Genomic DNA, 24,410 nt, shown 5'->3' on the forward strand with positions numbered 1-24,410 from the left:
GAGGCTTCCTGAGGAGTCATAAGCGAGGATACACAGGTGCATCCTACGCGGAACTGTTATATTGACTAAAAGTGACGCACGTATCAATTCTCCTCCCCCTTCACATTGGTCACAATCATTTCAATTTATACTTTACCTTTGCAGTTTATATAAACCACACATCTCATATATTTCGACAGTATAGCCTATCTTTATTATTATTTATTATGAATTTATTAAATAACCAAACTTCAACAACATAAGGGCAGATCCTTTTAGCGCCGCTGATGACACTGTGGAGTGACGCTCGAGTGATCAAGTATTCCAATGTATATAAAAAAGTTTTATTCGATTCCTCTGTCCTGCTTTCCTTTCCTCGCTTCCTTCCCTCGCGTCCTACAGGGGGTGGAGCTGAGACGCAAGGAAAGGAAGCAAGGGAAGGAAACGAGGATGCACAAATAAGAAATGAGAAGCACCCCGAGTGTCAAGCATGTCAAATCGCACTTTGTTTACTTCCAACCGGAAGTCGCGCCCACTTTTGACGCAAGGCCTCATGGGGCGTAGGAAACTTGTGTATAACTTCTGATATTGTGTAATATGCGATTTAAGTTTGGGGTCATTAAGATTTTTTTAAAATAAATTAATTTATACTTTTATTTAGCAAGGACACAGTATAGTGAAAATAAAAAAGACATTTATAGTATTACAAAAGATTTCTATTTCAAATAAATTGTTCAAATAAAGAATCCTGAAAGAGTGTATCACTGTTTCCACAAAAATATTAAGCAGTCGACTGTTTGAGCACCAAATCATCATATCAGAATAATTTCTGAAGGATCATGCGAGACTGAATGATGCAAAAAAAGCTTTGCCATCATAGTACTAAATTTTCTTAAAAAAATATTAAAATAGATAAGTTATTTAAAATTATAATATTTTACAATATGGCTGTTTTTCCCATTTTTAATCAAACAAATGCAGCATTTGAGCTTCTTTTTTTTTTACACCCCATTTTATTATCCATAACAAGGCAAAAATGTCATCATCAGCACACCTTTTTTCATTACACTACTGTGCACTACTTAGCTTTTCATTAAGCTGTGTGCCATGGTTCAATACCAAGGTCTAATGATTGGTTCAGATCTCTAACCCTAATTATAGTGTTAATATAATAACAATGATGCTTAGAGAGCAGCACTAATAAATACCTAAGGAACACAGTAGCATCACACATAGGGTAGCTACTTGCATAACTCCAACCAATCAAAATACAAAGAATTTGTCATCAGTCCAATTACAGTAACAACTAGCCGCATGACATGTGACTTACTTTACGCAAAGTGACCTGTTGAATAACATAGGGCAGAGTTCATATACAAGCGAGACTCGGGCTAATTTTCATCTGACCTTCTGTCTGCCTGTAATTGAGATTATTTATAGATAGAGTGAATATATCAAGCATGTGAGCAGGGAGATGAAGATGGCAAAAGGTATGCAGGTGTGATGAAGAGTGTGTGTCTGCATTCTCACTGGTTGAGATCATTTGCTCTCTGGTGCTCCTCCTTTTGCCAAATTACTCCAACCTCTCCAACTTTAAATCATACTTCTCTCAGGGATACTCAACAGTTAGCCTCTTATAGTCTGACCCAATTGTGTGTATGTGTGTGTGCGTGACCAGCCCATCTCCCACACCTATGAGTGTGTGTGTGTTTATGTTTGATTATCTCCCATGCTACACCTCCTTTTAGTATTCTGTAACCATGGCAATCCATCGCTTTCTGCAAGATTATCAACATATGCCAACACTGTGGCGCTCCCACCCCACTTATCTCACTCACTTTCTACCAGCACTCAAGTCACACAATATTGCCTTCCTCGTGCTGTCTCTATTTCTCAGTTTTCCTAAGATGACAGTATGGTAGAAATGAACATGTTTCACTCTGTCGCATCAAGCTTTGTGTCTTTGTAAGAGTGCAATACATGTCTTATTCAGCAACTTAACGCTCACAAACACTTTTTAGTGAGCCACTTGTGAGATGTTGGAATGAAAAATATAAATGAGAGAAAAATAGCAGATATGTTCAAGCTGACCCAGTTAAAGTAAAGTAGAACAGTGACACCCTCCTCCAGTCTCTCTCTCTCCTCCACACACACATAATAAGATTCTTCTCAGGTTGTAGTCATGGAAGCCAGATTCTGGGAGATCTCTGCTAGCAACCACTATGAACAATAGGCTCTCTGCACTTATAGAGCAAAGTCCTGCAGTCTGGGTCACAACTTTTCTCTACATTTTTATCTATCCATATAAATGTCTATCTCTTTCATTTAAAAAAAAAATGTACACATCTCTGCTTTGCCTATGCCACAATCATTCCTGACAGAATGATTTTCAAATACAGATAAGTATTTTTGTGTTTTATTCAAACTTGGGACTGTGCATGTTCTTTTAGTGCTGTCGGGGTGTTTTCTTGCAGCTCAATGGTAATTAGTAACATGGTATTTATAGCTCAAAGGAGCCACCATGAGCCACCATGAGCAAAGATGGTAGCACACAAGACTTCACAATACTGCTTGCAACAGCCACTGGAGAGAAGGTAGTGTGGCCAAAGTTAGCAGAAAAACAAATTGCTTACAGCACTTTTTAAGGCTAGAGTTGCAATGTAAAATAAATGATGAATGTTGAAATGAAGGGACAGCGTGCATGCACTATGGGTAACAGTTCTCACCAGCTCCATAAACCACAGAGTAGACGATACGCTTGGCATGCTCTCTGTCCTCCAAACTCACTGTGTCCTTGCTCACACCCTTCCTAAAGACAGAGACATAGACATTTATGTAATGAAAGTGCCAACAGTGCTGGTATGCTGGAGGCATCAGTGTTTGTGACAGAGAATAAGAGGCTACCAGCAGATGTCTTACTGAATAAAAGCAGCGGCTACTGTTAAGTCAGCACTTTATAATATAAAAATCTTGGCTCTTTGTAGAAAGCAACAAACAAACACATAAAAAAGGAACATGCTAACAGAAATACTGGGACGATCTGGGGTCATTAGTAAGTAAGTTAGAGAGTGGGGGCACGAATCCATCCTCAAATACATACTGGGCTCATGTCAGCAATCACATTACACTTTGTCTTGACAGGCCTGTCTCCGTGTGCTATGGTAACTGTGGAGATGTGAGCATCAAAATGATCGGCTATCATCTCTCTCGATTGCCTCTCTGTTTTGCTCTCTGTCTGGTTCACTGCACACAGCCGCAGGGTGAAAAACACAGACTGGTACTGCAGGACTCTTTGCCCTCTTCACAGCCTGTTTATTACCCTTCATGTGTGTGACAACTGGAACAAACAGGATTCTTTAAACACTTTTTACTTGACTCTCCGAGACTAATATCTTTTAATTTGTTAGCATCAACACAACAAAAAAATTACCTAGCACTTTCATTAAAATATAAGACATCAGTATAATAAAGATTCAAAACCGTAATATTGTAAAATATTATTACAGTTAATACAATGGGTTTCTATTTAAAAATTTTAAAATGTAATTTATTTCTCTGATGGCAAAGCTGAATTTTCAGCATTCATTACTCCATTAGATTTGGTGCTTAAAAGGGGTCATATAATGCCTTTTTTGTTAATATGTCTTTTTATCATTATAGGATGGTTGTGTACAGGCACTGCCAACACACATTTCAGTACAATCAACTTGTAAAAGAGCATGTACCATTATATGACCCCTTTAAGAAACATGTCTTATAATTATCGTCAATGCTGAAAACTGCTTAATATTTACGTATGTGTACACATTTGATGTTGATAATTTTTTTTTTTTTAAGTAAAGGTATTCATTTTTCATACTGACCCCAAACATGTTAGTGTATATCTGTGTATACCCACCATTGGGCCGCCAGCATAGTGAATGCGTCTGCCTCAGGGTTCTGAAAGATTCTCAGTAACTGTGGGTCAGCTGACAGGTGAGCCAAGAGACGCAACTCAACCTGACAGAAATCTAAAAACACACAGAGACAGATGTCATAATGACCTCCAAATTTAATCTTCAACCACACAACATTTCTTATAACTCTCCTTCCTATTAACAAGATAAAGTGGGAGAAGTTAGCAGTGAAAGGTGTATGTTGGCATCTCTCCCATCAGTGTCAGTAGGAACAGTAATGCACCTATCAGCTTCTCCTTCAGATAAAAGAGAATCTGAGAGGATAAGTAAGGATAAGTTAAGGAAGGGTGTGTAAGAGATAGAGAGAGAGAGAGAGAGAGTGTGTTTATACTGAAGTGACAACACTGACTCATCTTCATACACACCAACACTGGCACCCAACACAGTGCCATTTCCTGTTTTTGGACAATTAAATAAACTATGTGCTGTGTATTAGTGTTTGATTATATTGAATTTAAAGTCATTTGAGAGTATGTTGAGCTTTATTTACTAAGGTATAAAGGGTGAGAGATAGATTCTGTAACACAACAGTTTTTGGGAAGGAGGGAGTAGTGGCTCATCTTTGGCAGAAGCAGCAGCTCAAGTGAAAGTTAATCTGATCTAAACTGTCCAGCAACTGAGCGGTCAAATGGACAATGAAGATTGAGCTCTGCAGTTTTGATGCATTTCATCTCTAAAAATGAAGACAAATCAATTTGTGTATGCGTTTCCCCATTTACGATAACAGAACATTAATGGATAATGAATAAATGAACAGTGTCAATCTAATTATGAAAGAGCAGCATGCGGCCATGCCAGGGGACACTGTCAGTCAAAGAGCCAGTGAAGATTATCCGTCATTTCCTCTGCTATCTGCAAAATGAGACACAGTCAATCTTTTCCAGTAGTAAAGACCATGGAACAAACTAGAAATCAGAAGAAATTGTGAGTGGAGATTGCCTGTGCAAAACTTTCCATCATGATGATAAGGTGGTGTTAAGATCAGCAAAATTTGTCATTTCAATTTTCAATAGGAATTTCAGTTGTGTGATGGCAGAAAAGTTCCCATTGGACGTTCACATTGGTCAAGATTAAAGTTGCTTCATGTTTTGCTACACTATTGACCATTGTACCATTCTCTGCCCACAAAATGTATATACAATTTTGCAAATGTGACTCCACCTTGAAGATGTTCTGGGTCTCAGGTGTCTATGATATTCTGGTTCCTAGATATAGCTAGCTGTTGTTTTTTACACATTTTTTCGCTATATTGACTGGAAAATCAATGGCGCACTCTTATACAAGTTGTGCGAGAAGAGTTATGTGCTATGGTTTAAAAATGTGGTGTTACACCAATATTCATCATTTTCTTATGTCCTGTCCTTTTAGTGCCTGATGTCATCTATGGTCCAAAAACTAAATATCTAGGAATAAGAGCAAGTTCCCTTTACTCTGAGCCAGCTAAATTAAGATCTATTAGATAACATATTGAAGAGCAGCGGCTCTGTTAAGACGAGCCTGGTCCTAATGCAAAAATAGCCCGTACATTGATTTATAAATTAAAAGGTGGCCTTAACATACAAAATCAATGACTTCATAAGCAGTGTGCTCAGACACCAGATAGATGACTCTCCTTGTAAGCTCCCTGTATGACTGATTTGACAAGACATGCAATTGATCTGTTAATAAACAGAAAAAAAACAAAACAATAAAAAACAGTTATTTTAGTAAAGTATGGCTACTATAGTATAGTATATACATAGTAATATTTATATACTATTTATTTATCCAAATAGCTTTTATTTTTACTTTAGCTTTATTTAAAGTTTAGTAATTTTGATTTTCATTGTATGTTATTGTTTTATCAATATTTAGCTTTATTAAATTCTATTTTAGTTTTAGTAATTTTAGCACTTCAACATAACAGCACTTCAAACTTATTTTATTTCATTACTTGCTAAGGCAACATTTCTATTTTTAGAAGCTTTAAAATAAAATACAGAATACAACCAACAAATATATGAATATATAAAAAGTCTAAGCTACACTTAGTTTCTATATTATACAAGCTCAAATCTAATAAAAAAAAAAAATTAAAAAAAATTAAAATAAAATAAAATGTAAAAATATTCCAGACAGAGCTTTGGTTCTTAAATGGCACATTTGAATCCATCCACCAATACTTTTCCATCTCCTCTCTCTCTCTCAAAAAAAAAAGAGAAAACGTAAAAAAAAAAACTCACTCAAAAAAGCTGTGGCTCTATCTAGTTTGTTGTTTGATGCACCTCTCTCCTCGGTAAGCGGAAAGAGGGCTTCCAGTACAACATGAACATATTTATTGAAAGGTGGTATTGACTGATGGAGCAGTTACGAAAAAGGTTGCAAGCCTTTTGGGAATGATGTTGAAAAGTTTTAGTAGAAAAGTACCTGACATGAAAGAATAAAGTATTATTATCTGATCTGAAGGCTCAGCGGAGAGTTCAGTTGAGATGCAGGGGATAAAATAGAGGGAGTTCATTCTGTTCTAAAGAGGCCACCAGACAAGCAGGGAACGAGGGATGACTTTGTCCTCATTCTAGCCTCTCTGTTCTCCTTCCGGAAACAGCCGGACACATTGTACGATTGGATGTGACAAGGCCACCACAGGGACAGGAACTCAAACAGCTACTGAATCAGCCTCCGCGCAAACACACACACACACACACACACACACACAGGTCAACAAACATAAAATGAAATCCTCCTGAGGCTTTAAAATCTCAAAGAGACAAACGACAATTAAGTGATCTCACATCACTCCCCTGTGTTACACACAGAGTTTAAGGGGTTTGTATAACTTTGTTGTCTGGCCAAAAGACGAGATTGTGGGCCAGAACAGGCTGTTTCAAAGGTTGTGAGTAGGCTATCGCCATGGGGTCTGAAGGCTGGCCTCTTCTACTGCAGGTTACACTGTCCTTGCCATGACACTTATGTAACAACACACTGACACACCTCACACACACTCACTGCTGTCAGAACAAAAAAACACATACCCAGACGTACAAGGACTTGTCCTAAAAACACCATTATTGCTGTGCACATCACAAACCTTTACAAACTAAATAAAACATCAACAAGAGGTTTCGAAAAGAAAAGTTTGGCTTTTCAGAGACACTCACCTGCAGAGAGGAAAGTCCAACCCTCCCGTGGAATGAACATGGCACGTGGGTGCACAGTCACTACATCAGAGTTCTTTCCTATACACAAAACAATAGCAATAAAATCATCAGTTAAAACACATAATAGAAATGAGGCAGACTTCTTAACACAATAAACCTTGTGACTGAAACAAATACAATTTAAGCTCTAAAATCACAAAGCAATGTCATCAGGGATGCTTGATATAGTACACACATAGTTATCAGCTGATATAATTTCTCTTAGATTTACATTTTGATTTCTTTTTTCCCATCATCTAAAGCGGACAACGTTAATTATTAAAAACACCTCTAACTGAATAACATTTTTTTTAGCAAATCCCCAAATTAATATCTTGTTTTAATACTGTGCCTTATAATGCTGTGGCATATAACTGAATTTATTTTAGTTTTTAGAGTTTTTCCTCTTCGTCGCCTTCTCTGTTCGAAATTTGCAATCGCAGTTATTTGCGAAATCAACTTATGGGTTGTGCCTCAGCTCGGCAATGATGAATCCACTGTTTTGAGGAGAATGTTCGGCTGTCAGTCACCGCACCTGTGCGGATACTGTCATTCAGAATCACAGATTCTACTTTTTGGAAGTATGAACAACTTAAAGGGATACTCCACTTTTTGGAAATAGGCCCATTTTACAACTCCCCCAGAGTTAAACAGTTGAGTTTTTACCCTTTTCGAATCCATTCGGCCGATTTTCTGATATTTAGAAGAATATCAGTAACCAGAGAGTTTCTGGTCTCATTGACTTCCATGGTATATATTTTTTCCTACTATGGAAGTCAATGAGACCAGAAACTCTCTGGTTACGAATATTCTTCTAAACATTTCTTATTGTTATCAATGCTGAAAACAGTTGTTCTGCTTAATATTTTTGTGGAAACCATGGATTATTTAATGAATAGAGCATCTATTTAAAATATATATTTTTTGTAAAAAATGTGTGAGTTTCTAATTACATTCATACTTTACCTTGGATGTACTGTTTCTTAGTGATCTGCAGTGGCTGCTTCGGAAGAGCTTGAAAATTCTACAGGAGGAGGAAAGAACCAGTTATTATTCATTTGAAAGCGTCTGATTCAGTCACCCTGAAAAGCACATCACACACAGCGCCTCTCACATCCAATACCACAACACAAAGAGTAAGTTAAATTTAGCCCTGGCTTTAACAAATATGCAGACTTCACAGCGCTTACAAAATGCAAAACGGGGCTGCTATGGCACAATGCAGCGGTGTCTTTCCAATCAGTAAATGAATGAGATCCGTCTCTTACTGGGGTTTTAAATTAATTTCAAACTGTCCCTGGGAAGGAATGTTAAATATGCTTTGCCCTCTATCAGTCTACTGAGGGATAAAAGACACTAATGAGAATGAGATGAAGAGAATAAAGTATTAATCTGGTAAAGTCATGATAGCTTTTTGAATATGAGATCTAAACTGTTTGGTTGACAGACGGTCTGCTGTCTCAGGATCTGAAACCGACCCCTGGCCTTATGATCTTAAAGCAGAAGGGTGGCATGAATAGTCGGTAGTATAACCATCATTGGTCCTACTTTTCCTCATCTTTAAAGAACAAATTAAGCTCTCAGGATCTAGGAAAAGAGCTGCTCAGCACTCATGTGTTTGTGTGAACATGCCAAAGGGAAAGGATGGGATGCCCAAATGTGTGTGAGAGAGTCTGCAGGTAAAAGGTTTGCATCTGTTTTTGTCTGAATGAAAGGAGAGTGTTGGTGGGAAGGTCGTTTCTTCTCTACTCCCAGTGCTTTATTTCAGCGGTAAATCTACAAACGCTGAGAGGGAAGAGATATACAGCTTCAAGGCCAGTCACACACACTCTCCCATTTTCTCATACAAACACAAAACGGCTCCCTCTCAGTTTAACCGTACAGTCATGTGTGTCTTGAATTTGAAGTATTTGCATTACTGAAAGACATTCAAAATTCTTCCTGCATCAAAAATCTTAAAATATCTGTGCTGATCAATTGATTTTCTTTGTTCTGAATAAAAAATGTGAACAGGAACATAGTGCTAGATCAGCATTCTCACACTCACATGTTTGACTGCCCCATGTCTACATGTCTATTAGAACTGCAGTATTTGTGATACGATCCCATCCTAAGATCAGCTTTGTGCTGCGGTTTTTAGCATGTGTGTAGGAATGATATGAGCTGATCTCAGGTTATTGTGTGCAGTAAATCTGTTTTCTGGGTGTGATAGATGCTGGTAGTCTGTGAGAGAGGAAGAGCTTTTAATAGCAGCTGAGGCTCTCTGCTTCTATTCGAGTAGCTCTATTGATCGGCAGTAATATAATACATAAAGAAGGTAGATAGAGAGAGGTATAGAGAATCTCTGCACACAAGAGACAGAAAGGGGATAGATCATTCCTTATAATTATTAGTAATATTACTACAACATGGCTCTCTGGAATACCTGAACCTAAGTGGACAACTAGCATTACAGAGTCAAATTCTTTTGTATGAAGATTAATAATTAACCAATCAATTCAAAATTTTGTCCATTGATTTATTTGGTTTGCAGCCAATGCCATTTAATAAGATGGATAATCATGGTCAATCGATCATATGCATAAAATAAAACAATGTTATGAGTGTGAGACTAAACTTTATCTACAGTATACAAATCTATTTGTTGTTATTTTCAATTATTAGGTTTAATTCCTCATTTATTCGTGACAATTCAGTATAACTATAGTCTGAACATAATCACTAAAACATTGAAAAACACTGATTGGATGCATGAACTCAAAGATTGGGGGAAAAAGAGAAACAGAACGAGCAAAACAAGACAGAGATGGAGGAAAGCGCAGAGGAGGGAGCAGTGGTATTGATCCAAGGATCTGGCTGGACTCAGTGCTTCAACTGACTCTAATCCGGCTTAATCTGGACAAAAAAAAATTCTGCTTACCATTCCTTTCTCACACAAACACACACAAGGGCACATTAACACTCATACATACACACTGGCACTGAAGACACATTTTGAAAGTCAAGGCTTGAGAGCAATCTTCCATGTACCATTTACTTTCTGTAACCCTGATTCTTGCGTCCCACCTTCTCTCTCTCTCTCTCTCTTTCACTGTTTAGTTCTCTTGCTCCCTTACATACATTCTACACTCTCATGACAGGTGATTTTGGTATGGTAGTGGAATTCAGACTGAAGCAGATACCACTGCTCATCCATAGCTCAGCTGATCAATTATTCAATGTTCAAGAAGTAGAGAACAAGAAAAGGGTAGGTGACGGGGGTTAAATGGACAGTAAAAAAAGAGTCTATGAACGCTCTAAAGCAATTCTTAAAGTCACCATAATATTAAAATGGACAATTTAAATTTTTAAAGGAATGTAGTAGTGTTTATTATGAGAGATTTATCCGTGCAAATCATTAGGGCCCGAGCACCGATGGTGTGAGGACCCTCTTGGAATTGCTCCGTTTATTATTATTATCATCAGGGGCCAAGCACTGAGGGTGTGGAGGCACCTATTGTTTTCGGGGTTTTTTCTGCTCGAATATTCTTCTTCTATAGCATACTATCCGAGCTTAGTCTGGGTTTCCCCGTGCTGCCTTCCCGCAGCGTGATTTTATTCAGTAAAGGCAGTATGGATACCATGGTCCAGATTTTTGCCTCATTTAGGGAACCAATCACAGAACGGGGAGGGATCAGCAAGACAATGACGACATCTATGCAACACACCGAAGCAGTTTGTTTATTTCAATGGATTCAACATGGCAGCAGACGCAAAGCTACCTTTTGATGCAGTCTTAGATATTGTTCTAAGTAGTTTATAATGCAAGTTTATTTTGAAAAAAGAGCAGCTTTTGGTGTTAAACTTCGCGAGACCCCAGTCATTATTGTTGTCTCGCCATTAATCGCCCTAATGGAGGACTGGGTACGGTAGGCGGTCAACCATGGAATATCTGCTGTGTCCCGAGAAAGAAAATGCGATAAAGAATTGTCGATACCAACTTCTGTTCGGCAGTCCTGAGGCCTGGATGAGCGCAAAGTGGCAAGACATGTTAGCCACGGACTTGGGGACCAACCTGGTAGGCATCGTCGTCGACGAAGTCCATTTAACTTATAAATGGTAAGTGGTATTTATTAACATCATATTGTCATTATGCCTGTAGACTACCTATTTTGGTTGTCACAGTTCCACTAAGTTGTGTTGCTTTTCAATGTCAATATACAGCTACCGCTTAAGTAGCATAACTTTCAGCTGTGCATACGTACCCGATTAAAGTTGTTGGCACTTTAGTCATTAAATTTAATTTTTAACATTTTTAAACTTGTGAAGTACTTGAAGTATAATCTATGTTAAACTGTATTTAATACTTGTGTTTTTCTAATTGAGACGATTGGCTGTTAGCTACGTATAGGCGCATTTGATAGACATTCTTAGCACCCAATAAACGGCGCCGGGCATTCATAAACCACTCCTCAAATACGAGAAAATGTACATGTGGTTCCCAGACCCAAGTGTCAACGAGAATTGTGTCTGGCATAGACCTTATTCAGAGCAGCGCCATGACAGGTGTGATAGTGAGGCTGTGAGGGATAGACTTACCGTGTTTCCAATGGCATCCGCTTTAAAAAGCTGAATAAAGCTCCTAGATTACTTACAATTTTCCACAACTTACATTGTCAGGAGTTTTTTGTCAACTGAAATTTCTTAGAAAGATATTTTTCCTGTGTTTCATGAGCAGAACAATCCGAAAACACATTAAATAACAGTACAGCCCATTGAAGAGATGCAAGTCTATCCCTCACAGCCTCGCTTTCATTCTCATTAAAAATCAAAGATGGCGCTGCCGTGAATAAGGCGTATCAGCCAGGCTAATCTGAGCCATGAAAACCTTAAAAAAAAAATCAATAATTTCGCTAAGGATGAAAATAAATTAGGTCTCTTTGCAGATGATATTATCATATACCTCAGCAATCCGGATTAAACGATTGCTAAACATTTTACATTACTAAAAGATTTTGGAGGGAGATCTGGGTACATGTTAAACATTTCAAAAACCCAAGTTCTCTGTATAAAATACAGACCAGCTGACTTAATCAGACGATCTTACAAATTAAAATGAAATATACATATATATATATATATATATATATATATATATAAACAAATATTTACAGTAAGTGTTTATCTGAATAGAGAACTACATTATATGAGGCTAATTATAATAAGATAAATGAAGTTATACATAAAGATCAGACAAAATTGGCAACACTAGTAATGGATTTAAGCAACCTCTCAGTGATAAGTCGGACAGGGGAATAGCCATAACTAAAGCATTGGGGATGTTTATAGCAAAAGATATGCAATCGTACAGCGTGATTGAGTGTGAAAGATTTCGTCAGCTGATGAAAGTACTCAAGCCGCAGTATAATATTCCCTCCCGCTGACACTTTAGAGCCACTGTAATTCCACAACTGTATGACCAGACACGAGGAGAAATTGACAGAATTGTCCGAGACAGCCCACGTAGCCCTCACTACAGATGGATGGACCTCCAGGGCCACTGAAAGTTTCCTAACGGTGACGGCTCACTATATTACTTCAGAGTGGGAAATGAGAAGCTGTGTTTTGCAAACACGCCCCATTTATGAAAGTCATACCAGTGAGCCTCTCTCTGAAATGCTGACAGACGCGGTGGCGGAATGGAAACTGGAGAGGTTTCTACAGATAATGCTAAAAATATAGTGAATGCTATCGATTTAGCAGAGGGACTTGGGCCACAAATCGGGTGCTTCACACACACAGTTAACCTTGCAGTCAAGAGTGCAATCTCACTGAACCAAGTATCCCGACTCCTGGAGAAGGTTAGGAAGGTGGTTAGCTTCTTTCACCGAAGCACAACAGCTGCCCATGCCCTGAAAACCAAGCAGGATATGTTGGAATTGCCTGTTCACAAACTAATACACGACGTGACAACTCGTTGGAACTCCACATATGGCAACAGGCTGCCATCTACTCTGCTCTGATGGACAAGGATATGAAGAAGAAAGTCAAGGACATCACCTTGTTAATTGAAAGTGAAAAAAAACTGGCACAAAGCCTTTATCAGACATCATTCATGAAGAGGTCACCTCATACAAGGCCACAGGCTGCATCTCTGTGGATGAAGACCCACTCGCATGGTGGAAGAACAATGAGCATAAGTATCCTCACATTACTAAGTTGGCCCAACGAAACCTCGCTGTCCAAGGTACATCTGTACCAAGTGAACGTGTTTTCTCAATGGCAGGGGACAGTCACTGCAAGTAGGTCTCGCCTCTTGGCAGAAAATGTGGACAAACTGATATTCTTGCAGAAGAATATGAAAATTAAGTGAACAGAGGAGTGTTATTTTAAAACAGTGCAGTATGTTTGATTTTTATGCAACATTAGCCAGCATTTTTGTTTTTAACATTTAAATATATACAGTAGCACTTTAAGTTTAGATAAGAACTGTTTCCATAGCTGCACTTTAATTTCAAGTGAAAAATATACTGTATATATCCTCACTCTCAGGGAATAGGAGCATTGTTGATAGGTCTACTGTTTTTGTGTGGAGCTGGTTGAACTTTGTGATTATGGCCTATGCCAGGGTTCACTAATCTCGGTCCTGGAAGGTCACAGTCCCTGCAGAGTTTAGCTCCAACCCTGATTAAACACACCTACCTGTGAGTTTCTACTGATCCTGAAGACCTTGATTAGCGTGTTTGAGGTGAGTTCCTCTCTTTTTCTTTTAAAAGAGACAATTTTGGATAATTACGTTATTTATCATATGCTGAAGTAAATTTCTGGAGTGTTAAAGATTAAAAGAAAAAATAACTAGAACCATACAGAACCGAAAACCGTGGCCGTAAAACCGTGATACGAACCGAACCGTGGGTTTTGTGACCCGTGCCACCCCTAATATATATATTATATATATATCATATCAAATATTATACTTAACAAAAACACATGTTCAATAAACTTTTCCATTTAAAAAATAGATTTTTCTGACTATGATTTAAACGCCAGGCTTTAAAGGGTTAAAATTGGCTAAAAGTAAGCTGAGAGCTACACTCTTGATAGCTGAAAGCATGATCAAATAGCGAAAAAAAAAAAAGATTAACAAATATCATGTATATTTGTTAATCTTTTTTTTTCCGCCATTCGCTATAGAATTTCGCTATAGAATAGGTTATGTGCAGAAAATCGTTCAAAATATAGTCTGTTCAAGTAGGGTCTATCTCTGTGAAATTATGAGCGAAGGGTTGGTTGATCTGTCAGATCTGCCTGCTCAGCTTGATGAACAAGGATCACTGGGGGTGTGATACTAATAGTTCTGACAGCAGGGAGCAATCGGCCCAACCCTCAGAGTCGATACCCTACACGATACGAGCAACCTGCAGAGCGTACTGCAATACGCACAGCCTCAGTGGTGCAACAAACCCACCCACTGCTCTTCTCTGTTTCAATATCACCCCCAGCATAGGACTTCCCTTAATTTAAACCCTCATCTCTCACACACACACAGAGTGCTGGCACTGCAGGAGCGTTGCCAGGGTGACAGAAGGCTGGTCTCCACCCTGCAGGCCTCTCTCCTCCTCGACATATGCTGCACCAGTGTTAACACACACATACAGTGAGTCAATAAGACAAGGACTCTCCCTCTCTCATGGTAGCAGGGGTGGTAATGGTCTATCGCTCACTGCAAGCACATACATGTACACTCACTGTCTGTCGCATCTGCCTGATTAGACAGATTTTTACATCCATACTTAGTTTTTCCTTATCTCTCTCACTCTCTCTTTCAATCATCACAGTGGCTTTGAATTACAGTGCGCCATACTGAGTCCATTTCCAATGTGGGGTTGGGTGACACTGTTGGCATCACCCTGGTGACAAAGACAGATGACAAGGCAAAATAAAAAAATAAAAAAGCAACAACATGCAGCTTGGGTCAGCTCCTTCTGTTACTGCTGACACACACACACACACACACACAATCAATACGCATCACTCACACAGACCTTTAGTTCCCCGCAGCTGTTGAGTCAGGGCCTCTTTAATTATGAGAGTAGTTGAGGAAGCAGGAGAGAAAGTGTGTGTTTGAGTGTAACGATCAGGCCTGAATTTATGTATGTTGAGTGTCCATGAAAATTTGTAATTGTCCTGTAAATGTGTTTGCTGAGTGGAAGAAACAGTCTCACACCTCTTCCCTGATGCATTGATCAGTCAAAAGACATAACAGTAATTTCCCCCAGGACAGTTGATTGGTTTAAATGCAAAATGTTGCAATAAGTTTTAAAATGCGGTAACACTTCTCAAATATTAACATTAGTCCATGTACTAAGCTAACATTTTTAAAGCATTTAGGTTAATTACAAATATTCTGTACCATTTAAAAGTTGGGGCTGTCTTTATTTGATCCAAAATACAGTAAAAACAGCAATATTTGGAAATATTAATATATTTCTGAAATTAACTGTTGTCTATTTTAATATATTTACTCCAGGTGCCAGTGTCACATGATCCTTTAGAAATCCTAATACGCTGAGATGATCAAGAAACATTATTATCAATGATGAAAACGGTTGTCCTGCTTATTGTTGTTGTGGATATCATGATACATTTTTGAAGAACAGAATCAAATGTTATTATTAATGTATTATTAATGCAAAATTTCATGTTTGCTGTTGCATTAACCAAAATGAACATTATCGTACAGTATTTATTATAAAAGCACAAGACGAAGGCTGTCAGTCTCACAGCATCCCAGTCGAAAAACTCAATGAGTATGCCACATTTCACAGATGCTTTTATCGAAAGTGACTTGAACGAATGAAGAATAAAAAGTCAGCAATTCATCCCAACGAGGCAATAACATGAGAAGTTAGAGACAATGATACAAGTGAAAGAATAGAATTTCAACATCTAAGCTACTTCAGCAGCTGGCATTGTAAAGATATCTACTGAAGAATAGAATAGCTGCAAAGAACATTTCTCAGCTAGCATGCCATATAATGGGTGTACAGCTCAAGCCTGCTGCCATCTGCTGGAGCCTTTGCAACATTGCATCTACCTCATCTTTACCGCAGTACACACCAACGCCCACACAGAAGATCATTATTACACACAGGGGTGTTGGATGCTCATTAACTGACACAACAGGGGGTTGAAGCTGAAAGAAAAGCTATACAGCGAGAGTCTGTGCGTGTGCACACATTTGCTGTTGAAGGCGTAGGTGGGGCGTTAACAGCTGGCCAGTAATAGCTGGAGAATCTGCAATATTGATTCAGAGGTTAAAGAGGTTTGGATGATTGATTAATTAATTCATTGAGAAATGCAAGCACAGAACTCACCAACCAGACCTTCACAGAGTATAAAAAAACTCTCACATACTTTCATTTACATTCATTCATTTAGCTGACGCTTTTATCCAAAGCGACTTACAATTGCTATATATGTCAGAGGTTGCACGCCTCTGGAGCAGCTAGGGGTTAAGTGTCTTGCTCTGGGACACATTGGTGTCTCACAGTGGATTCGAACCCGAAAGGCATTCACAAGGATATAAATTATTTTAGGTTAGGGATTTGTCTGAGTAACACCATTTTATTTCAGTCACATTTCAAGTGAAATTACCCCCTACTGTACACACTTCCCTATGCTTCTGCACAGTTTCCGTGGCAACAAACCCTTCAATCACCCAGATGATGGGCAAGATCCACTGCCATCCCATAACGGCACCCTGTAAGCACGCAGAAACATGCTGCCTCTCCTGTTTCTGATACAGTAGAGGCCTCGAACACACACACACACACACACACACACACACACACACACACACACACCATGAGCTACTGCAAATATTTTGCAAAGGCTTGCTTATAACGGAAACTAACTCAATAACCTTGAAACACCATAGACAGGGACTAAATTATCCTCAAAGTCTTACACATCTGAGTCATCATTTTGAGGTCTTCAAAGTGATTTTCCAAAGTCTTTGGCAAATTACTTAAATATAACTATTCCTCCCTGTGGCCCATCTTTAGAAAAACTGCAGCAAGACTAATGTGTTGATGCTTTGAGGCACAGATGTTTCTAAAGCCGTGAGACAACAGAAACCACAGTAAGATGTCCCTCACGCTCTCTATCTCTCATTAGCACATGCCGAATGCACTGCTGCTACTCATCTGCTACTGTTTGTGTTGTGTTGCAAAAGCTTAATAAGCACAGAAACCGAGGTCCATGCAGAAACAATGCAATTAACAGTGCCGGTTGTTGTTTTAGAGCTCATCAAACCAGGCACTGTGAAAATAATAACATAAACGTGCATCTCATTGACTCTTAATGGGTTACTTTGGTTTGTAGAGTCTGCTTTGCGGTACGATGTTTTTGTTTCAGCTCGATGCTCAGTGATTGAGCACTTGTTTGTAGTGAATAAACAGTATAAGTGCTTTGTTAGGGCAGTCAGTCAGACTTTGTTGAGGACTCATTTTACACGCTCCCCTGGAAAACAAATGTGGAAACTTTCAAATGCATTAGTGTTCAAGTAAAAAGTACACACGTGCATAATCACACCTGTGACTTGTGACCCATTTTTTCTCTGTATAATGACTATAGATCTGACATCATCAAATACAGTACATAGACAGATGTGATAATAGCATGCATTTATAAAAATAGATAGGGTGAATTTTTAACAGAGAGATACTGTATTTTAAACAGTAATAGAGGTTTGGTTTTCCATGAATTAAAGCAGACAGGACGTTAATCAAACTTGATGCCAAGTGTTGATGTAATGCTGGCAGAGCACTTCAGAAAGACCTCCCTGATGCATAATGCAGTCAGTGAAGAGAGATGACAGTACTGTGCTGAGTACAAGAATATTCTCAAGACGTGTGTGTGTGTGTGTGTGTGTGGGTGGGAGGGAGGGGGGGGGCATGGCACATATCTTTCTTGAACATACAAATGTAATTCTGCCTACTCTCTGTGTCAGAGCACAATTTAATTAATCAGCTCACACACACAGTCACACAGCGTTATTACACATGCCTGTGATGCTTTGGTGTAGCCAATTTCAAATGACAAGAGGAAAGCCATGCACCACACAGATGCAACACAGACCACAACACTGACTCTTTTCAATGGAAACTCTTTACATATGGAGAGAATTAGTTTCTCATGTTTATTTGAGTTTGTTTAATGGGCTTTATGCACAGCTGCACTACTTCCTGAACTTAAGCCAGCTCCTTGTTTCCTGTCTGCCATTATTGGCCAAATTGATTAATTCAGGTGTGCCTGACCTCAGTAGTCACGGCAACAATAATCACACACCTGAATTAATCATCCACAGAAATTAAATGCACCGGTTACAGTACAATACTCATGAATAAACCTCCAGAAGTGATTTGACTGAAATCAGTATGAAGGAGAGACAGATCATTTATAAACATACGGTACAGGGATTAAAGTGAAAAAAATTCTTCTGACTGAAATTTTTTTCAGGCCAAGTCATATTCCTGTAACTTTATTTAAATAGTCGAGACCAATAGCGTTTTAAGGGGAGATGTTTCAAACCGATCTAATATTGCCAGTTTGCGTAATTTAAAAGCTATTTTAATCTATGAAAAACAATTACTTATCTTGACAAATAATCAACCATATACATAACTTTTCAGTGCATGTTTTTATTTATCTTATGAGACCAAACAATGCTAAACTATATTAATATATAGTTTGTGCCATGGCAAATTGTTTTGGCTGAGGGCAAAGTGAAGTTTTATAACTTTATTATGTAGGCTATTTAACTTTAACTTTGTAGCCTATTAGAGAGCTGACTTATGTTTAACTGAATTGTTTGCTTTATTTCTCATTGTATAGCTTATTATAGCCTACCTATAAGGCTACTTGTACTTTTGAACGGGATATACGCCTTATTCACGGCAGCGCCATCTTTGATTTTTAATGAGAATGAAAGCGAGGCTGTGAGGGATAGACTTGCATGTCTTCAATGGGCTGTACTGTTATTTAATGTGTTTTCGGATTGTTCTGCTCATGAAACACTGGAAAAATATCTTTCAATAAAAAAGTCAGTTGACAAAAAACTCCCGACAATCATGTAAGCTGTGGAAAATTGTAAGTAATCTAGCCGCTTTATTCAGCTTTTTACAGCGGATGCCATTGGAAACACGGTAAGTCTATCCCTCACTGCCTCACTTAATTCATACCTGTCATGGCGCTGCTCTGAATAAGGTCCATTAGCATTAAAACAGACATTTAACAAAAAAGAGACATGGTTGTGTAATTTTATATATTCTAAAATATATAAAATATTATATTACTATGCATTCTCTTCACTGTATGTGTACGCATAATACAATAAAACGATACAACCCTGTCTGTTTGTTAAATCTCAGTTTTAATGATAAATAATGTTTCATATTTTTAAAATTAAAACAAAAGAAGCAGGTTTGTGTTTTAGCTATTTTGTGTTGTTATAAATATATGATAATCAATGTGCGTTGCCTGAACCACATTTGTGTGGCCATTTATTTGTTTATGATAATAGTGGTGTTGATGAAAAAAGGCAGAGTTGATAACCGGAGTAGCCAGTCAGTAAAACATAAGATTATCTTTTAAAATCGATTGAACACGGAACAGTTTTTCCGAAATCGCAGTGATAACAGAACGCTTAGAGTTCAGAGAGGAATGTGCTCTGACTCCAGTCCTGGTTTTGCGTCCGCGCCGTTAGAAGATTTAGCTTGCAGGCAAGATCGCTCTAGATCTTGATGATAGATAGTTGAAAGGAAAAAGGAGAAGCACTCACAGGATGTTTGGCAGACAGTCTGCCACTCACTGTACTGGTCTGATTCCATGTGGAAGAAATGAATGTCTGAGAAGCAGAGAAATAAAATTAATAAATAAAAAAATGTTTTTTGGAAACAATGACAATCTATTCGCTGTGTCAGGTCAAGTCATTTATTTATAAAGAAAATGTATATACTATACAGATAGATAAATGGAAAACATTGGATAAAAATACAAATAAAAATAAACATTAAATATAAAATTATAAATATAATAATAAACATTTATACTGTCAGTTGGAAATAAGAAAAACAGCACAATAAAAAAAGGCATGTTTTAAAATCAAATCTGATATGGTTTGATTTCTAGTCTACATGTGAAATGTCTCACCTTGCTCATACAAGACAAAATGCCATCCACAAATGCAGTCTTGATTTTATGAATCTGTCTGTATTCCAGTACGATTTTGGGCAGTGGATGCAACTTCTGTAGTTGTAATAGCTATAATAGAGTGCAGGAAAAAAAAAACCTTCAAAAAAGGGCAATTATGCTGAAATACAAAATAGATAAAACGACTCTTAATTTTAGCAAAAGAATCAGACATCGTGTGCCAATAGGAGAATAGAGAAAAAAACAATAGAAGAAAAAAAATCTTCTGTAGCCTATGAGCCATTTGTCTTATGCTACGTATATAAAATTTAAATGTGTATCAGATAATCTGAGAATTTGATACGTGTGTTAATCAAAACATGCAAACTAAGGGCCAGATTTACTAACAGCTTGCCCCAGCATGAACCCTCTTTTGCCGTTAAAAAAAACTACTGTCAGGATTTACTAAATACACAGTGAAAAATTAGTGCTGAAAAGGCATGGACACAGTCGTTTTTGCGGCTGACCTTATTGCATATATGCATCTTTAGGAGTTTCCCTTTCAGACGCAAAATTTATGGGAGGAGACAGAGCATTTAAATGAATCATGCAAGGTGATTTACAAAGCTTTTCGGCTCGCCAATTTACTTATGCTAGCGCCATTATTTACCGTCTTAATGTCTTAAACCAGACGCTAACAGGTAGATTGTGTTGGTCATTATGGAAATGCGTTCGTGTTCTTTCATTTGCAAGTCGTCAGTAGATCACTCACATAACTTTGTGCACTTTCCCCATGGAGCTTTTTTGGAATTGCGCTCATCATCAAAGTAGTCCATTATTTTTGGACCAAAATGTATTTTCGTTGCTTCAAAAAATTCTAACTAACCCACTGATGTCACATGGACTACTTTGATGATGTCTTTATTTCCTTTCTGGACAAGGACAGTACGTATATCATACACATTTTCAATGGAGGGACATAAAACTCTCGGACTGAATCTAAAATATCTTAAACTGTGTTACGAAGATGAATGGAGGTCTTACGAGCTTGGAACGACATGAGGGTGATTCATTAATGACAATTTTCATTTTGGGTAACGAACCCTTTAGTGTGTCCCCAGAATTTAGTTAATCTGGCCCAAAGCATTAAGATTGCTGCAGACAACAATTAAATATAAACAATAACACCTATGAGACCATCAATCATGTTGTTATGTGCACATATAAGGACATTAGATGTGTGCTCACAGCTGTTTCTGATGTTGACTGCTGTTGTTTGATTGTTTTGGGAAGCTTCTTATTCTCACAAAGTTCATGTAAACGCAGCTTCTCGAAGAGGATCTAAAAAGGAGGAGAGGTTTCTTTACACATTTACACAATACACACCTATCAACAGACCAAAGACAGGACAAGATGAACTGACTGGGCATGAGGGCACCTTATTTCAAAACCTAGTGCTGTACTTAATAGACGTTTTAGGCATGAAAAAAGGTCAGCAAAGCCATTCAAAAACACTGACCAGTCTGAGCTGAGCACTGCTGGATACCAGGAACTTTTGACCTGCAGCCTGGTGAGCCTCCTGCTCTAACTGCTTCAGCTTAGACTGAGAGAGAGACAGCACAAGAGACATGGGAAAGGATGAGAGAAATGTAGAAGAACAATAGAAGAGGAGGAATTGTGAAAAGTGTAGAAGCCTATGAAATTAATATAGCACTAGAGAAAACAATATACGTGTCATTCTCACATATGAGTGAGGATAAGAAGTTAATTGATAATATACTTCTTGAGCAGTGACAGATGAGTAGATTAATATTAACTACATATAACAGACATTCTATTTCCCTCAGGGCAGATAGGCCTGAGAAAATCAGTTTATAGTTGTTTCAAAGAATCAGATACACAAACTCTTACCCCCAACATCTCTGAAGTCTTTTTCAATGCCTCCTTGTCCACGTGCATTTTATAGCTCTCCATTGCTGAGAGAGAGCAAGAATAATGTTAAAGCAGCATCTTAAAATTATTGGTTCCATTGTAAATGCAAAATAGCCCCTGTGGTGAAAATAAAAACTTTCTTTCTTTATTGTATTTATATTAGGGTGACCAACTGTCCTGTTTTCCCAGGACATGTCCTGTTTTCATATAACAATATAACAATTTTCTATCCATACAGAGGTGGCAAAACCTACTTTAAATGTATTGAAATTAATAAGATATCTTTGAGTAAACTTCGAGTATCATTTGAGTTGGCCCATGTGTTTGCCGGGCCGAGTGTCCTGGTTTTTGGTAATCAAAAAATGGTCACCCTAATTTATATAGAACAATTTATTGCAACTATAGTTGCCCAATGTGCTGTACAAAGCTAATAAAATGTAATATCAACATACAAAGGCAACACAAAATAACAGAAAACAACAGAAAAATATGACTCAGCGTGTTTTTAATGTAGTTTATATGTCTTATGTGGTGTTTTTAATATGCTTTAAGACAAACCATGTGCAAATTAATTGTCTCAAAAACGGAATTCAGCACTGTGCTGAATTCTGCCCCCCGACAAATTATTACCCCCTATTATTGCTAAATTTAGGATTAGTTGTGGGGAGGGGTTTAGGATATCAGGTAGTGACTTCAACGAGGGGGGATCATTTGGCAGGCAGTCGAAATTCGGCACAACACCGGCCCTGTTTCCTACCATCACAAACATGTAGCCAATCCCATCAACATGCAGGGCGAGGCTTTTCTACACTGACTTTCTATAATGTTCAAAGTATTTTTAAGGATGCTGATTTTAGAAGGCAACTGTTTAACTCTGAGATAGCAAACGGGAACATGATGTGTGTACCATTAACAAAACATTATAAGCTGTTTGATAACAGTCAGGCCAAAGACTAATCACATCAGTGAACGTTATGGGTCAGATGTTGTAGAGAGTGATACATAAAACGCATTACTATTCTGATACATTGACTTGTCAGACTGATCTCATGAAGTAGCGTGTATATTTACGCAAAAGTCATGATGTCATATTGGACTTGTAGACGACCCAGTATAATTCACTCTTCCACTCTTCCATCTGTTTCTGGTTCAAACATGTATTGCTGAATTAAAACAGTATTTCCACTTGCCATTAAACAGCGTTTACCACAGTAAAGTTGAGCGAGTGGATCAGGTAGTCTGATCTGGTGTGAGTGAGTAGAGGCAGGGACTAATTAGCATATTCACGGTTCCGTGTATACTAAATGAAGCAAGGGTGTGGAGTAACATTCACAACATTCCCCTTCACATTACAAGCTATTTTAAGGCATGAAGAAATGTTAACAAGAATAAGAAAGTTAAAATGTTGCATTTTGATTAACAAAAAGTCCATGTAAACCGAAGTTGCAACCGACTTTTCTCTAGTGTTGTGACGTATTTCCAAGGGAAGCGGAATATTGAATAGAGGGCAGGGTTTTATTTTGGTGAACCTCCTCTCCATCCCTCGTTCATAGCAAAATGATGGTTGGAGGGAGTGGTTAAGGATATTTAACCCAAGCCATCAAACTGACATCAGAAAAGAAATGCCATTCCAGAGCGAAAGCAAATGTTCAGATTTTGATTAAAGATTACCATTAAAAAAAATGTTCTGTCTATTAACTTGCGTTGATTTATTATTTACCACAAGACTAGTAATGTGCGCTAACAAAGTAAATATACATTTTTATTTCATGACGACTTCAAGGGATAACATAATTGACAACAGGGGGAACTTTAAAGCAGCGATACAGTGATATTCCATAAAAATGGAAATAAACTCATATCATAAAATCAGAAAAAAAAATCACGGATATGCAGTATGGTGAGATTCTGTAAGTTAAATCATTCACTTTTCATCTCTAGAATAATGAATCGGTTTGCTCTGACCTGCCAGAACTGGAATCATCTTTTGTTCTATGCCAGAATAGAGCTGCCACAGCCCCTGAGTCTATAGAGAAAAAGACAGACAAGGGCGGAAAATTCTGAGTAATGGCGCTTTTCCTCTGCATGGTATGGTTCAGTATGCTTCGGCTCGGCTAGCTTTTCCACTGCGTGGTACGATTCGGCCCAGCACGGTTCGTTTTAGCTCAGTTTGCTTTTCCACTGCAGTTAGCAC

General features: G+C 38.0%; 1 protein-coding gene across 1 annotated transcript in view; it reads right to left on the reverse strand.

Annotated features, from left to right (window-relative positions):
* The window catches only part of poln (polymerase (DNA directed) nu), a 38,216-nt gene that overhangs the window by 6,501 nt on the left and 7,305 nt on the right, over nucleotides 1-24,410 (reverse strand). Inside the window, exons 11-20 of the mRNA XM_039683838.2 lie at nucleotides 24,182-24,242; nucleotides 22,196-22,260; nucleotides 21,804-21,887; nucleotides 21,533-21,625; nucleotides 20,306-20,416; nucleotides 19,935-20,000; nucleotides 8,078-8,135; nucleotides 7,073-7,150; nucleotides 3,878-3,989; nucleotides 2,706-2,788 (exon numbers count right to left, since the gene is read on the reverse strand). Of these exons, the coding sequence (XP_039539772.2) occupies nucleotides 2,706-2,788; nucleotides 3,878-3,989; nucleotides 7,073-7,150; nucleotides 8,078-8,135; nucleotides 19,935-20,000; nucleotides 20,306-20,416; nucleotides 21,533-21,625; nucleotides 21,804-21,887; nucleotides 22,196-22,260; nucleotides 24,182-24,242 (811 nt within the window). The remainder of the gene's footprint in view (nucleotides 1-2,705; nucleotides 2,789-3,877; nucleotides 3,990-7,072; nucleotides 7,151-8,077; nucleotides 8,136-19,934; nucleotides 20,001-20,305; nucleotides 20,417-21,532; nucleotides 21,626-21,803; nucleotides 21,888-22,195; nucleotides 22,261-24,181; nucleotides 24,243-24,410) is intronic.

The sequence above is a fragment of the Pimephales promelas genome, chromosome 1 (genome assembly GCF_988280905.1).
Source record: "Pimephales promelas chromosome 1, fPimPro1.hap1.1, whole genome shotgun sequence".
NCBI classification, from domain to species: Eukaryota; Metazoa; Chordata; class Actinopteri; order Cypriniformes; family Leuciscidae; genus Pimephales; species Pimephales promelas.